The sequence below is a fragment of the Daphnia pulicaria genome, chromosome 2 (genome assembly GCF_021234035.1).
Source record: "Daphnia pulicaria isolate SC F1-1A chromosome 2, SC_F0-13Bv2, whole genome shotgun sequence".
NCBI lineage: Eukaryota > Metazoa > Arthropoda > Branchiopoda > Diplostraca > Daphniidae > Daphnia > Daphnia pulicaria.
Genome location: NC_060914.1, coordinates 614,767 through 631,153, shown reverse-complemented (window position 1 = coordinate 631,153; position 16,387 = coordinate 614,767). Strand labels below are relative to the sequence as shown.

Genomic DNA, 16,387 nt, shown 5'->3' with positions numbered 1-16,387 from the left:
GCTACCCCTCCCCATAGAACGTTTTTGATTTTTGGAGGGGGGCCTTCGGCGATTTGTGTGTTGTCAAGGGGGTTTCCTAGTCCTAGACGTCTACTGGTGGGCGTAGTGATCAGTCTGCTCGTGCCAGAGTAGGACAACGCAGTGCCGTCTCCACACTTCAATTTGACCACGTGCGTTCAAAGTCGCAAAACCATTTACACCATGAAAGCCGTTTTAGTTCTCGAAAATGGAGCTTTCTTTATCGGCAAGCATTTCGGTGCTCCCGTCAACACGTCAGGCGAAGTGGGTGAGTGAGAATCGCCATATACTTATCTAAAAAGAAACGAGAGTTTAAAATTTTTATTTTTCTAAATTTTATTTATAATGTGTCAAGTCTTTCAAACGGGTATGGTGGGATACCCCGAGTCGTTGACGGATCCATCTTATTGTGCTCAAATCCTCGTGCCAACTTATCCTTTAATCGGAAATTACGGAGTACCCAGCAAAGAACTCGATGAGTTTCAACTCCCAAAGTATGTCCTCATTTTATCACCGCATCGTGTTCATTAGATTGATTTTTGATAAGTGTTTGGTTTCGAATCACCAAGTGTAGAGGCAACATGTGCTCGTGACGTAATATTTCTCACGCAACGCCATCTTTGACTTTGATTAGTCGTTTTTGTATTATTCGTTTAAAACATCAAACCATATAGCTACTAGATATGTGTTTTTTTTTGGGTTGGTCAGTAATCTTGATTGGTATTTAGATGGTTCGAATCCCGTCGTATTTGGGCAGCTGGTCTTATCGTGTCTGAGCTGTGTGATGTTCCTAGCCATTGGAGTCAGGAACAGACACTGGATAGTTGGCTTAAGAATGAAGGTGTACCGGGAATTAGTGGGATTGACACCCGTCAATTGACACAAATGATTCGCGAAAAAGGAACAGTGCTCGGCAAAATTTTCCTGGGTGAAGATATACCAAAGGAATTGGGCGTGTGGGCCGACCCTAATCTTCGCAACTTGGTGGAAGAAGTTTCTATTACGGTAAGATAAAATATTTTATCCAAAAGAAAATCAATCTCTAAATAAAAATTGTATTTCTAGACGCCACAAACTTTTAATCCTGAAGGCAGTCCTCGTATTTGTGCCATCGATTGTGGTTTAAAATACCATCAACTACGTTGCTTCCTGTCTCGAGGAGCACGAGTTGATCTTGTCCCGTGGAACCACCCGTTGAATCCGTCCGAATATGACGGATTGTTCATCAGTAACGGACCTGGTGATCCATCGCAATGTGAAGTGACCATTACCAATCTTCGACGCCTTCTTTCATCAAGCACCAAACCCATCTTTGGCATCTGTCTTGGACATCAACTGCTCGCACTGGCTGCCAAATTCACCACATTCAAAATGAAGTACGGCAATCGCGGTGTCAATCAGCCGTGTACTCATGAAGGAACTGGGAGGTGCTTCATCACTTCTCAGAATCACGGATTCGCCGTCAAGGTAGATTCACACTCTGATCCAGAATGGTGTCCTCTTTTCACCAATGCTAATGATGGTACAAATGAAGGCATCGTGCATAAAACGCTGCCATTTTTCAGGTAATGATCAGTGATTTTATTTCTGAATTTCACGTTTAACATTTTATTATGTAATTTTATAGTGTCCAGTTCCATCCCGAACATATGGCAGGGCCAGAGGATCTGGAAGATTTGTTTACAGTTTTCTTGGATGCTGTCAATAATTCTCGAGTCGGAAACATGAATCCTGTCATCAAAGAACGCATCCAGCAATATCTTTCGGCAGATTGTATTCCAACTCCTACGTCCCTCGAAGGAATCTGCAAACCTCGAAAGGTGTTGCTCCTCGGATCTGGCGGTCTTTCTATCGGTCAGGCCGGAGAATTCGACTATTCCGGTTCGCAAGCCATCAAGGCTTTAAAGGAAGAAGGAATCCACTCAATCCTGATTAATCCAAACATTGCCACTGTGCAGACATCGAAAGGCATGGCTGATAAAGTCTACTTTCTACCCATCACACCACATTACGTCAAACAGGTGATCCGTCAAGAACGACCTGAAGGGATTCTTCTGACTTTTGGTGGGCAGACGGCTCTCAACTGTGGCATTGAATTGAACAAGTCAGGTGTTCTCGAAAAGTACGGAGTCAAAGTTCTTGGCACCCCTATTCAATCCATCATCGACTCGGAGGATCGCAAGCTCTTTGCCGAGAAAGTGGCCGAAGTTGGCGAGAGAGTGGCTCCTAGTGCCGCAGCCTATTCGTTCGAAGAAGCATTAGATGCCGCTGAAAAACTGGGCTATCCTGTTCTTGCTCGAGCTGCTTACACGTTGGGAGGATTGGGTTCTGGATTTGCAGATAATCCTGAACAACTGCGTTCCCTAGCCCAGTCTGCATTCGCCCATTCCAATCAATTGATTATCGACAAGTCTTTGAAGGGATGGAAAGAAGTCGAGTACGAAGTTGTCCGCGACGCTTTCAACAATTGCGTTACCGTTTGTAACATGGAAAATGTCGATCCTCTTGGTATCCACACCGGAGAGTCTATCGTCGTCGCTCCCAGCCAGACGTTAACTAACCGCGAGTACAACATGCTGCGTACCACAGCCATCAAAGTCGTACGCCACTTGGGCGTCGTGGGTGAATGTAACATCCAATACGCTCTAAATCCCAATTCACAAGAGTACTACATCATCGAGGTTAACGCTCGTCTATCGCGCAGTTCGGCGCTGGCCAGCAAAGCCACCGGTTACCCTTTAGCCTACATTGCTGCAAAACTTGCTCTTGGAATCCCGTTGCCCGTCTTACGGAACTCTGTGACTGAATCGACCACCGCTTGCTTTGAGCCCAGTATGGATTACTGTGTCGTCAAGATCCCGCGTTGGGATTTAAGCAAGTTTATGCGCGTCAGTGCCAAGATAGGAAGCTCTATGAAGAGCGTTGGAGAAGTCATGGCCGTCGGCCGTCGATTTGAAGAAGCTTTCCAAAAAGCCATGCGGATGGTGGATGAAAACGTTCTCGGCTTTGATCCCAATCTCAACACGGTCTCGGATGACGAGCTGGAGTGTCCCACCGACAAGCGGATGTTTGTCCTGGCGGCCGCTCTTAAAAAAGGCTACACTGTGGATCGTCTTTACGAGTTGACCAAGATCGACCGTTGGTTCCTGGTAAAAATGCAGAACATTATCGGCTGTTACAACAACCTTGAATCACAGAGCGAAAAGGAACTAACCAGCCAACTACTTCTGGAAGCCAAAAGGATGGGTTTCTCCGACAAGCAAATTGCTTCGTGCATAGGAAGCACTGAACTGGCTATCCGCAGCAAGCGCGAAGAATACGGTAAGTTGTGGTGACACTTGGAAATTCATAAAACATTTGCATTAACTCACTCCGTTTTCTCTCCAGCTATCACGCCGTTCGTTAAGCAGATTGATACTGTAGCAGCAGAATGGCCGGCTCATACGAACTATCTTTACTTGACTTATAATGGAAACGCCCACGACTTGACTTTTCCTGGAGGATACACTATGGTTATCGGTAACGTATTTATCGTTTTTCTTTTCAGGAAAACAACTATTATATTATAATTTGGATGTGGTTATCACTTGTTAGGGTCTGGCGTCTACCGGATCGGTAGCTCAGTCGAATTTGACTGGTGTGCTGTGGGTTGTTTGCGAGAACTTCGCAATCTTGGCCGTAAGACTGTTATGATTAATTACAATCCTGAAACAGTCAGTACTGACTACGACATGTGCGATCGGCTGTATTTTGAAGAAATTACTTTTGAGGTATGATTTTCCATCAGTTATTTGTACCACAGCTTCCTATATTCTATCGTTTTTACAGGTTGTCATGGACATTTACAACATGGAGGCTCCCGAAGGAGTCATTCTGAGCATGGGAGGTCAATTACCCAATAACATTGCCATGGAACTTCACCGTCAACGCGCCAAAATCCTCGGCACACTTCCTGAGAGTATCGACTGTGCAGAGAATCGTTTCAAATTCTCACGTATGCTCGACCGCATTGGAATTTTACAACCAAGATGGAAAGAGTTGACCAACTTGAAATTGGCCATCGAGTTTTGCGAAGATGTTGGTTTTCCGTGCCTCGTACGGCCATCTTACGTTCTGAGTGGTGCGGCCATGAATGTTGCTCACTCCCCTCAAGATTTGGAAACTTATTTAAGTAAAGCCAGTGCCATTTCCAAAGAGTATCCAGTCGTCATTTCCAAATTTATCCTGGAAGCAAAGGTAACTGAGTTAGTTGGTCATTGATTAAGTAAATAATAACTTTAATTGAAAACCAGGAAATTGATGTTGATGCTGTCGCCCAAGATGGTCAGTTGCTCTGCATGGCTGTCTCAGAACACGTTGAGAATGCTGGAGTACATTCGGGTGATGCAACACTCGTAACCCCTCCACAGGATCTCAACAACGAGACGCTGTCCAAAATTCAAAACATTTGTCGCGCCATTGCCATGTCCTTGGAAGTGTCGGGTCCGTTCAATATGCAACTCATCGCCAAGGTGAAGAAGCTAAATAATTTTTACCGTGTGTAATCTTCTAAAATTTTTCATCTTTTTTTTTATTTTACGTCATAAATAGGATAATGAATTGCAGGTCATTGAGTGTAACCTGAGAGTATCACGCTCGTTTCCTTTTGTCTCAAAAACGCTCGAGCATGATTTTATTGCTATGGCTACAAAAGTAATAGTTGGGCAACGTGTAGATCCAGTAGACGTTTTACGCGGTTGCGATAAAGTGGGTGTCAAAGTTCCACAGTTCTCATTCTCACGTTTGGCAGGTACGTGGTTAATCTTACGCTCGCCGTGTAAATAATAAAGAGATAACGATATTCCTCGTGTTTTGTAACACAGGAGCTGATGTAATGCTCGGCGTTGAAATGGCGTCCACAGGAGAAGTGGCTTGTTTTGGAGAGAATCGCTACGAAGCTTACCTGAAAGCTTTGATGAGCACTGGTATGGCCATACCCAAAAACAGCATCCTTCTATCTGTCGGCAGCTATAAAGTATTGCATGTTCATTATGAATTTTATAATAATGCCGCTATAATCTACATAAATGTTGTTTAAAATATATAGCACAAGAACGAGATGCTTCCCAGCGTCCGGACTTTGGAGAAGCTGGGCTACAAGTTGTATGCCAGTCTTGGAACAGCTGATTTCTACAACGACCACGGAATTACGGTAAGTGATAAAATCTATTTGCCAACACTTTCTAACATGGGGAAAACAAGCGAAATTAAATATTGGTACAGCGAAAATTTATGAAAACATTTACATGAGAAACTCGGAAGAACTTGAAAGAAATGCGCGCATATTATTATATATTTTTTTTGGGGGGTGGGGGACCATTTCTTAATTTGATCCCAAAATTTAGAAAACCTAAAACAATTTTATGACGATTGTGATTTAGAAATCGGTCGATTCGTCCATATCTTCGTCCGATTGTTGAGAGGCAGTTGTTATTGTTGTTATGTTGATTACTCTATGAATAATTGGTGGCGTGTCGAATTGGTCTGTGGGTTCCGCCTCGCTAGATCGAACGCTTTCGATGACGGCTGCCGTAGTTATGGTCGACTTTGCGTTGGAGGATATCGCCAGAGTCTCGTTTAACGTCGGGATAATCGGTCCGTTCAAGAAATCCTGCTCGTGGCTAAAAGACGATTTTGGCTTGACCTGCCCGTTTTTGGCGTTGGAAAGGAAGGAGCGTTCAACTGGAGTCAGCGGAAGTGGGGTGGAAAGAATACTACCATTGGACAAACTATTGTTTCGTTGAACTCCATAACTACCCGACAGTGGCCGACCAGTAGGTTGTTCAACACCTGTAGGGAAAACGCAGGGTGATCCAGGAATATTCACCATAGCCTCTGTGAATTGACCCTGACGAGATGCGTTTCGTAAATGTTCGATGACGTCGAGTCGAGCATTGGCCAAATCATCATATCCTTCTTCCCTGAGAAGAATCGATAGATTAAAGGCTTGATCCAGAAACACTGTGCTCTTGCGATAATCCCGGATTTTGTTGCAAGACTTGACCATTTGGATAAAGTGATCGATGAAAAGTTCAAGCAAAAGTTTCCTCTGACTAATATTAAACGCGGTGATTTGTGCGTCCATTTTTTCGACTGGTTCAACCACCGTGACTGGCCGTTTCTCTCTCTCTTCGGCATCGATACGCGCCCTCTCCTTGCGTAGAAGGTCCCGAGTTTTGTCGCCCGACGTCATCGTTTCCCAGAATCCTTCATCGCCTGACCTGCTACTGGCCTTCTTCTTTTTCGTTCCATTCAAGCTGCCCTCGCTACTGCTGAGGTGTCGGGTGGGACCTCCCAGAGCCGGATTGATGGAATCGATGGTCAATTTAGTTGTTGCAATCTCCCACATTCGTGCCAAATCGGGAAACGGGAAGGTTGAATTTGAAGTTTGTAATTGTTTGGCCGTCTCCAAGACTAGTGGGACAAACCTTTCTGTCAGTCGGAATAGCCTACCTTGGGCCTTGACCAGGTCTTTTGGAGCTCTGGTGGAGAGTAAATTGCGCTTGCGGATGAAATAGTGAGGTAGTTTTCGCTGCTGGATGGAATCGTACAGTGCCTTGAATATCGCCATAATGTTCTCGCCCAGAGAGTGCTCGTTCCAGTTGGTGTAGTTAGACTCAATCTGCCAAAAGAAGATGGTCTCAAGGTGGTATTGAGATAGGACGCCGAGGGGAGCTACGACGTGATGGAAGATGAGACGACACCAGAGCAGAGCGCGTAGGTGCGGTTCACTCAAAGATGAGAGAAGAGTTTCGTGCGCGGCTCCAAAACTTAGTTGCCATTGCAACTTGGCGTTTGCCGATGTGTGGCCTCGGAATTTGCCACCTTCTGTTATCAGATGACAGCCTTGTTTGATGATAGTCTCTATTTGAGTAGGTTGCGGCCATCTGTATTCGATATTGGTGCGATTGTCCAGAACGGGTGTACGTTTGCGGGTTTTCCATTCTCGAGCAATGTCAGGCCATTGGGCAACGGGAATAACGGGCACGAACTCAACAGTTGTCCGGTATTGGCAGTTGGATGCTGGTTTGATCAATGGGCAGCAAATTGCCGCCTTGTAGGCACTGGCATCTTGTAAATTGCGGTCCAGCTTTTGACTCCAATCGTAAAATGACTCGGTGAACTGTCCGAAAACAGCCGCCGAAGACAGGTATGTTTTCCATTCGAATTGAGAGCCTAGTCCCAATGGATTGTCTATTGCGTCGACGATTTTTACCTTTAGTGATTGGAAACATTCGGGCGATAGGGCTGAATTGCGATGTTTTGACGGAACGGGCATTCTTTCCAGAGGGCGGGGAAGGTCGTTTATGGACGTGTAGTCGTAGTCCTCATCGCTCGAATATTCGATCGACTTAATTACACGCCTCTTATGTTTAATCTTAACGGGAAGTGTAGGAACAATTGGTTCCGGTTTGGGTGTTTTTTTGCGAGAGAAATCATCCGATAGAGGTACAGATGAGACGTGAGCTCGATTATCTCTACTTTTCATTCGGTTCTCGATAGCTCTCATCAATTCTGTTCCCGAGGACGGAAACTCATCCCCACCATCGTCGTCGTCGTCGTCACTCGATGATGAGCTGCTAAGCTCTGGTGTTTTCATGGGTGGTCGCTTGGAAATTTCCGGAGTAGCTGAAGTTTGTTTAGGCGTGATGCCAACTTCAGACACTGACGGTGTGCTGTCGCATAAGACGCTCGACTTTGGACTGTCGTAATCGCTTGATTTGCCATAATATCCTTCGCTATCGTTGTCTACTCTATCGTAGGTAGTAGAGTGAGTCCCGTCTGATTTGCGGTGATTATTCGGGATGTCGACGCAACGCAACATGACCCAACCTGAATTAAATTAGACTTTTAGTTTGGCGCGTTTGTAATTTTTGAAATTGATGCGGCGTTTTTACCAGGGAATTTTTCGACGTCTTCCATGCAGAATCGGTAAATGGGATCGTCGGCTGATGTGTATTCATTGCAAACCAGCGAAGAGTATTGTTCTTTTGGGTAGACTTCCAAATTCCGGTGAATGATGTTGTATCGCAAGTTGGTCACCACTTCGGGCAAACTAGCTCCTTTGGGTTGGTAACGATAGTCTAGGCCCACAACTTCGGTTAAGGCACCTTCGTAATGACAACTCCGACGAATATCACCTAGGGAACTGTTGACAGCCAATTCTTGTTCCGTCTTTCTGGATCGGATGGCTTCTTTATCTCTACAATGATAAAAAATAACCAAACATTCGTTAGTTTAAGATCTCTTTGCAATGATTCTTTAGTTTTGCTTTACGAATGTATGAAACCCAATTAATATTTCAAATGTACTTTGCGAGCTCTCGAACAAAAGATTTATCAAGGAATGTCGACAATATCTCGTGATAAATTTGACACCTTTTGTGCGTCATATGTTCCACGAGATAAGGCAGCTTTCCCTTGGTCTCTGTCTGTTATTCAAGAATGTGACAATCTCTTGAAACATTTTAGACTAAACTATTGCAGATTTATGAAAACACGAAAGTTAATGCTTGACTATTCAAATTAGTTTTTGTACCGACTTATTTACACCGCCTTGCAATTCTAAATGTCATATCTGTCCTCTTTAAATGGATGTTATCTGTCACCTGGCGCCAGTCGCAATTAAAACAATTTCAAAATGTTTTTTCCCCGTCTGGACGCTTAGCCGCACGTGGACAGACGAGTACAATGTCGGTATTTGTTAGCTTTGTAGGAAACTTTGTTATTACCTGTCAAAATTGTCAAAAAACTGGATAGCCAGGATGACGTTGTTGAGTAGGAAAACCTCCGGCCTTTTTTTCAAATTCTCGCGCATTTTGTTTAAACTATCCATCTGATTTTCACGCAAGATCTCTTGGTACTCGTTAATCTTCTGCTGCGGATTTCTGAAGTCGTCGTGGCGAGGCCTGCGAGTGACGGATGATCCGGGAACCGCCTGTACATCTTCCGTCTCGAAGTCAAGAACCGGTTCCGATTGGCCGTGACAACAATTATTTCCCATTCTACACCAAACGCCAAACGAACTTGTTGGTGAATTAACTTTGACACTTTGTGTTTTGTTTTTGAGACCAAATATCCGTCGGTTATCAAATTGAGCTGCGCGCTCCCCGTTTGCAGCGGTCAACTCAATACTGTTGACCAATGGAGATCAAGTCGGCCTTTTCTTTCTTGCGGTATCTCATTTTTGTTTATCAGCGTAGAAATGGTGGCATTTTCCCCATCCGAATCACAAATTTTGAAAGGAGGGAGGAAGGGAGAAAGGAAAGATAGAACAGGGACACGCCTTATCAACGGAACACCACGGACACCACGCACCGTTCAGGAGCGTGAACACGACTGGTGGGGGTGAACGAATAAATAGGTCTTAGATCGCCCTTTGCCACTTGGTAAATTCTGTAACTGTTAAGTGACGTCACGCATAATTCAGATAGACGCAACTGGATATGCTGGAATGTTTTAAATGTCACGTCCGGTTCGTGATACAAGTCGTGATCTGTAATGTTGAAATTGACATCTATCGAATGGTGTGTGTGATTGATTCCTGAACAATGCATTTCATTTTGTTTTTATGATCAGGTGGAATCGATTGAATGGGCTTATGATGACATTGGTGAGATTACCAGCAAAGGTCAACTCAACAACATGGCGGACTTTTTAGCTCACAAACAATTGGATCTCGTCATCAATTTACCGATGAGACATGGAGGAGCCAGACGAGTCTCTTCGTTCTCCACTCATGGTAACGTATTTTTCAATTGGTTCTATGACTTAATGTTACGGTTTTTTTTATTTCCTTCTCGGTTTGGTTCTAAAAGATACCTTAAAACGTTACTCTTTTAGTTATCTTATGTAATTTACCTTATCATTACATTGCACTTACACAAACCACTTAGATTTACATCCGACTACTGAATAGTGAAGTGTCAAATTTAGTTTAAAACTAGATAGGCCAGTGTATGTTGTTTACCGCGTTTACATTACAAATTTGTTTTATTGACATTTTCAATAATTTTGTGTTATGCAGGTTACCGGACCCGACGTATGGCTGTTGATTACGCAGTGCCTTTAATAACGGACATCAAATGCGCCAAACTTCTCGTTGAGGTAAAGAAAAAGTAAAATGTAAAATCATTAGTATTTGTGATGGGAAATTTGACGTGACGCAAGTCAGAAATGGTGAAACAATAACAACTCTGACGTGTGAAATATCATCACTATTAATCAGTAGCATTTGGAATGGAGATAATACCATAAGTGAGTCTCTAGCTTATTTCGTGTTTTCAAACTATGAAATTTGAAAAAAAGAGGTTGAAATAACGAAATAACTTAATACATTTAAGCTCGTATGTGTGTAATCAGGTGCGTGATAAGAGCGACGTCAGAAGCTTTCTGCCCACTGTTTGTTTTTTATTGTTTTGGCTCGCCATCGAAATATTCAACTGTTGACCTTTAAAGACGGAGTCAGTTATTTCTAGTTACCTGCGCTCCGTTCCAAAAAGAGCGGATGAAAATAGATTGAAAAAAAATGTGTCGGAAGCCTTTCGGTCGTGTCCAACTGGCAACAGGCCCGCAAGCCTATAGTTGTGTTTGGCGCCTAGTGGATAGCAACACAAGTGACTTTGTCACTGGCCCAATTCGCTCGAGAAAAACTCGCATTGCTTCGCTGTTTTCTGATTAGAATTACTTGCTGTCTGCTGTGTTTGCGCTGTTTCTAATGGCGATTAAACATCACGTGCCCTCGTCGCTAAGGTGAATCGTTTCGCTGTAACATTATGTTACTTCACGTCGTATCGGCAGCCGCACCGGTGGCTGCTACGGCCGGCCATTGGGTCTGGGAAAAAAGTAATTCAGCTGTGAGCCGAGTGAGTTTTTTTATTTTCTACCTTTTCAATTTTATCGTAAAAAAAGATTTAGAAATAAAAAAGACCATTGCGTGGTGCGTCACTTTATCTGTGAAAAGTTGTATGATTTACTAAGTACATAAAGTAGGTCGCGCAATCTTTTAATCATTTATAATCCCTTCTGTCTGACTGACTGAAATTGTTTTTGATTACTTTGATTACGATCCACCGGGAGTTACCATCAAGTAGCCAAGACAAATTTTGATCGTGTTATTTTTGAACCGCCTGAAAAATTTTAATTGGTTTTCTACTAAATTTCTTTTGACAGGCTTTGAGATTGGTGGGTAAAGCGCCAAAGATGAAACCGCACGTGGATTGTATGACGTCACGCCGATTAGTTCGGATCCCGGGTTTGATCGACGTTCACGTCCATCTACGGGAACCTGGCGGCACACATAAAGAGGATTTTTCGTCTGGAACTGCTGCCGCTCTTTCTGGAGGTGTCACCATGGTCCTGGCCATGCCGAACACTCAGCCAACAATCACTGATAAGGCGGCTCTTCACCTTATCAAGGATGTGAGTTTTTGCGCACCATCCCGCTATGTCCTTTTCTTACACCAATTTACTAACGATTCTTGACTCACACTTTTATTTTCCGTGTTTGCACAGCTGGCTAAGAAAGGCGCCCGTTGTGATTACGGGATTTTCATGGGCGCCTCGGCGACTAATTTTGAAGAAATAATCGAGCTTTCCTCCCACGTTGTCGGGCTCAAAATGTACCTCAACGAAACCTTTACCACCCTTAAATTGGACGGGATTCAACAATGGCTTAAAGTAAATTGTCGTTCGTCGTATGACAATCTCATTTTATGGAGGAAACGACTGGTTTTATGTATCTCGTTTTACAGCATTTCGAAAATTGGCCGAAAGGAGTGCCTATTTGTGTCCATGCCGAGGGACGGACCACTGCCGCTGTTATTTTATTGGCTTCACTCAATAACCGCTCTGTCCATGTTTGTCATGTGGCCACCCGAGATGAGATCGAAATCATCAAAGCTGCAAAGAAAAAGGTTAAGAGTTGGACAGATTTCATAACTTAAACCTGAAGGGACAATGTTTCTTGTGTAAAGTCATAGTTTTGACGACATACTTATTATTAGTCTTGCTTATTCTTATAATCTAGGGTTTGCCTGTCACTTGTGAAGTTTGCCCCCACCACTTGTTTCTGAACTCAAATGATTTGCCCGCTTTCGGCACCAAGGGTGAAGTTCGTCCACGTTTGGCTAGTCCCGAAGACCAACAAGCCCTTTGGGATAATTTGAGCATTATCGACTGTTTCGCAACGGATCACGGTATACAACAAAAGTTTGAAAATTTGTCCCGTCCCAATAAAAAAAAATTCTATTGGCCATCGAGATAAAATCATTTGTTTTTCATTCTCTTTTGACACATTGACCTGTCAAATGTGTCAAATGTTAAAAAAAGATAACGATATGTCATTGATGAAAAGACGTCAAATGTTTCGATTTTTAGATGTCACAAATTGATACCAAATTTACAGGGGCGTTTATAAGTTATAAAATTTAATTGCTTTAATATTTTTAACTCCCCACCTACAGCTCCACATACTTTGGAAGAAAAAATGAGCGATAATAGCCCACCTGGTTATCCGGGTTTGGAAACTATGCTTCCCTTGTTACTCACCGCCGTTAACAAAGGACAATTGAGTCTCCAGGTATTTATAAATTCGTCGTTATCAGTTGTTATGTCATTTCTTTATTAATTTGTACTTTTGAGTGTAGGACGTCGTCAATAAGTGTCACCATAACCCAAAACGCATTTTCAAGTTGCCAGATCAATCCAATACTTATGTTGAAATTGATCTTGAAGAAGATTGGGTTCTTCCGGATGCTAATGTCTTTTCAAAAGCCAAGTGGTCCCCTTTTGCTGGACGGAAAGTCAAAGGGGCCGTTAAACGTGTCGTTCTTCGAGGCGAAGTTGTCTACATTGATGGATCTGTAAGCAAATCTTCATTAAAACTTTATCGTTCAAAAATATGAACATTCGAAATAAAATTTTATCGAATCGATAGATCATTGCCCAACCTGGATTTGGACAAGATGTTCGTGAACCTGATCAATCCAACTTCTCGATCCCTCATATGGAATTTTCTGATTTGGGCGATCCTAGAGTGACGCGCTCAGCAGCTTACAATGTTTCTGGCAGTCAGACATCTGGAAATGGTGAAGACGATGTCCATTTTCATCGACACACGAGTGAAACGCGTGAACTGTACGGCCAAATGTTCAGCGAACTGGGAATTCCCAAGATTCGTTCGTTGTCTGTCGGCCCGACTTTGCCGACTCTTCGAATCTCGCATCCGCAACAGACCGATTCTTCTTCAACCGGACGACCCGTTAGTCCAGTTTCACGAAGTTTTGACAGCTCCATCCTTTCACCACCACAACAATCCAAGGGCATTTCGGCTCGTCCGGTTTCACCTGCTGCGTCACAAATGGCAACCTCCAGCTTCTCTGGTTCCGCTGCACTTCCTCATCACGGCTTACAAGGCCAGTGCATCTTAACAGTGGACATGTTTTCCAAAGAGCAACTTAACGCGATTTTCAATCTGGCCCAGACATTCCGGCTTTGCGTCCAGAAGGAGCGCTCGCTCGACCACATCCTCAAGGTTATATCCTACTAAAAAACACAACATTATAGAGTGTGTTTTTACATATTCATGGTCTTGTAGGGAAAGATTATGGCCTCGGTTTTCTACGAGGTCAGCACTAGGACCAGCTGTAGCTTTTCTGCCGCCATGCAGCGATTGGGCGGCCGAGTAATTTATATGGACGAAAGCAGTTCCTCAGCCAAGAAAGGAGAAACTCTAGAAGGTTAGAAATTGCCTTGATGAATTCAAAATGTGTACTAATTTATATTCGATTTCAATTATTAGATTCCATTACAGTGATGGCTAGTTACAGCGATGTAGTGGTTTTGCGTCACCCGGAGCCGGGTGCAGTAGGGGTAAGTTAATTATTATTTGATGAATATTATCGAATAATTAATTACATTAAAGAACTAAATGAAACGTGCGAGTATTTCTTTTTATAGCGAGCAGCGGCCCGTTCCAGCCGTCCGTTGATTAATGCTGGGGATGGAACCGGAGAACATCCAACTCAGGTAGTTACATAGTTTCTTCATCGTAAACAGTCAACAGAACTAAAACTGAGTTTAAAAACAGGCTCTGTTGGATGTGTTCACTATCCGTGAAGAGATTGGTACTGTCAATGGCCTGACAATCACGATGGTAGGAGATTTGAAACATGGAAGAACTGTTCACTCCTTGGCTCGGTAAATAAATTAATACTCGCTACATTTCTTTTAATTTCTCATTTTTTACTAATGTATTTTTTTAAAGCTTGTTGACGCTGTATAATGTTCATTTACGCTACGTCAGTCCTGCCAACTTGGGTATGCCAAATGAAGTGATGGATTATATCGGATCAAAGGGAATTCCCCAGACCAATTTTAGTTCGCTCGAGGATGCTCTGCCGGAAACCGACGTGTTGTATATGACTCGTATCCAGCGTGAACGCTTTGCCACACAACAGGAATATGATATGGTTCGATATCATTAAAAAAATTTTTGTTTGTACGTTTTATTTATTTTAATTTCCTATCAATTTTCAGGCTTGCGGTCATTTTGTTGTCACGCCACATTTGATGCGATTGGCAAAACGCCGTATGGTTGTCATGCATCCGCTACCTAGAGTTTTTGAAATTTCTCCCGACTTTGATAGCGATCCTCGTGCCGCATACTTTCGCCAAGCCGAAGCCGGAATGTACGTGCGCATGGCCATTCTTGCTATGGTTCTCGGGAAATGCTGAAACGGTTCAAAAGTCGATTAACAGTTTGGTCGGATGTTATTTGTTTTGAACCAAATTGGAATAAATACAACATAAAATTTCCATTATTCTTTCCAACATTTTATAGAATCACGTGTGCACTCGTTAGTCGTTTGCTCATTGTTATTTTCTTTAATTTTGTTGTATTCTAGTAGCTGATCTGATTGGGAAAAAAAAAAGAAAACACGTTTTGCTTTCAATCACAGATCGCTACTACTAGATGGTGGGGGCGTAGTTAGCACGGAAACTTAACAAGAATAAATACAAAATAATTGTTTTTTCAATAATTGCGTTTATCAAAATTGTGCTGTCATTCTTAAACGAATTTTTCTTTTCTTTACAGCAATACTTTCTTAGTCTGATCTAGAGATCTGTTGTTTTAGACTTTTGAGTTTTCTCAGCTGGTTTTGGAGTGTTACAGGTTTGTCTCAATTGGCAACGCTGCATTATTTACAATGGAAACCATGGAATTTTCGAAAAATATCTTTGGAAACGTTCTATCCCAGCACAATTTTGCTTGAGTGTAAACCAAATCGAAGTCAAATTTGTTCTTTAAAAGTCTTAAGATTTATAAACTGTTTCGTAGAAACACACGTATCTGAATCATTTTGTCAATTGAATGAACGAAAGTGACACTTTTTCTCACGTGTTGAATTGAAAAACCGTGATAAAATATGACTCTAGACAATGAAACAAATTCCTTGCATCCATTCGTATTGAAATGTAATGTCTCGGCGTGTTACCAAGAAGTTTCCAATAAGACAGATCAGCCATGGATTACTGTTTGTGGCCATATCTTTTGTGCCTCCTGTGGTTTGGCTGAACTTGGAAAACTTCCAGCCATCTGTCCCATCTGCTCGCACCAATTAACAAGTCCATTTGATATCATTCAGTCTGAGTTGAATCCTCCTAGTCACTTTGTTGAGGTAATTTGTATTATACACTAATAATTTATCATACTATTAACATATGTCACAATCAAGTGCTTAATTAGCTAATGTAAATGTTTTTTTGGCCTTGCGAATAATATTTCGCAGATGGTGCTCATGGGCCTAAATCCTGATGATTGTCTTGAGGCAGCAAGAAGGGGAATTTCATTTTGGCAAAGTCAATCCATCTTGCAGCTCAGCACAGCGGAAAATAGCGTTCAAGCCACTCGTTCGCAGGTGGTGGAATTGCAGAGTCACTACGAGGACAAAGTTGCAGGGATGAATCGCGAAATTTTCTCCCTGAGAGAAGAGTGCCACCGTGAGTCGAAACACGTTTTTTTTTTTAAATATATTCTTGTATTCCAAATGTAAACAGAGTGAGTGTCCAAATTTGGTTCCCTGGTGCCCATCCCATCTACTGGTTTTACTTATTTGGATAGAATTTTTTAAAAAGGAATCACATTAGTTCGATTTCCCCCATGTTGTTTATTCACCAGGTGTTACGTTTCAACCACAGCAACTTCACGTTACATTTTCACGGAGACTACATTTTGCATTCTGATGACGGTTGATGACGTTCTAATTTAAATATTTAATCATTTCCTGGAAATAAGAGCTGTTCCAATGTTACTTGCCAAATTTATGGAT

At 42.6% G+C, this 16,387-nt stretch overlaps 2 protein-coding genes across 2 annotated transcripts; one reads left to right on the top strand and one right to left on the bottom strand.

Annotated features, from left to right (window-relative positions):
* Window positions 1-94: 94 nt before the first annotated feature.
* Window positions 95-14,873, top strand: LOC124326971 (CAD protein-like). Its single transcript, XM_046785709.1, has 27 exons — window positions 95-286; window positions 374-512; window positions 747-1,023; window positions 1,084-1,583; window positions 1,646-3,339; window positions 3,406-3,537; window positions 3,613-3,788; window positions 3,847-4,254; window positions 4,311-4,529; window positions 4,609-4,807; window positions 4,881-5,032; window positions 5,105-5,209; window positions 9,636-9,798; window positions 10,084-10,163; window positions 11,229-11,477; window positions 11,571-11,735; window positions 11,810-11,971; window positions 12,085-12,253; window positions 12,521-12,636; window positions 12,704-12,919; window positions 12,994-13,590; window positions 13,654-13,795; window positions 13,858-13,928; window positions 14,016-14,084; window positions 14,146-14,255; window positions 14,323-14,527; window positions 14,595-14,873. The coding sequence occupies exons 1-27, from the start codon at window positions 202-204 to the stop codon at window positions 14,790-14,792; spliced, it is 6,798 nt and encodes a 2,265-aa protein (XP_046641665.1). The 5' UTR covers window positions 95-201; the 3' UTR covers window positions 14,793-14,873.
* LOC124327009 lies at window positions 5,205-9,333 on the bottom strand. The gene is made up of 3 exons (XM_046785788.1): window positions 8,789-9,333; window positions 7,956-8,260; window positions 5,205-7,890 (listed from the first exon to the last, which is right to left on the bottom strand). Exons 1-3 carry the CDS (start codon window positions 9,058-9,060, stop codon window positions 5,435-5,437), a joined length of 3,033 nt encoding a protein of 1,010 aa, XP_046641744.1. The 5' UTR covers window positions 9,061-9,333; the 3' UTR covers window positions 5,205-5,434.
* Window positions 14,874-16,387: the final 1,514 nt, after the last annotated feature.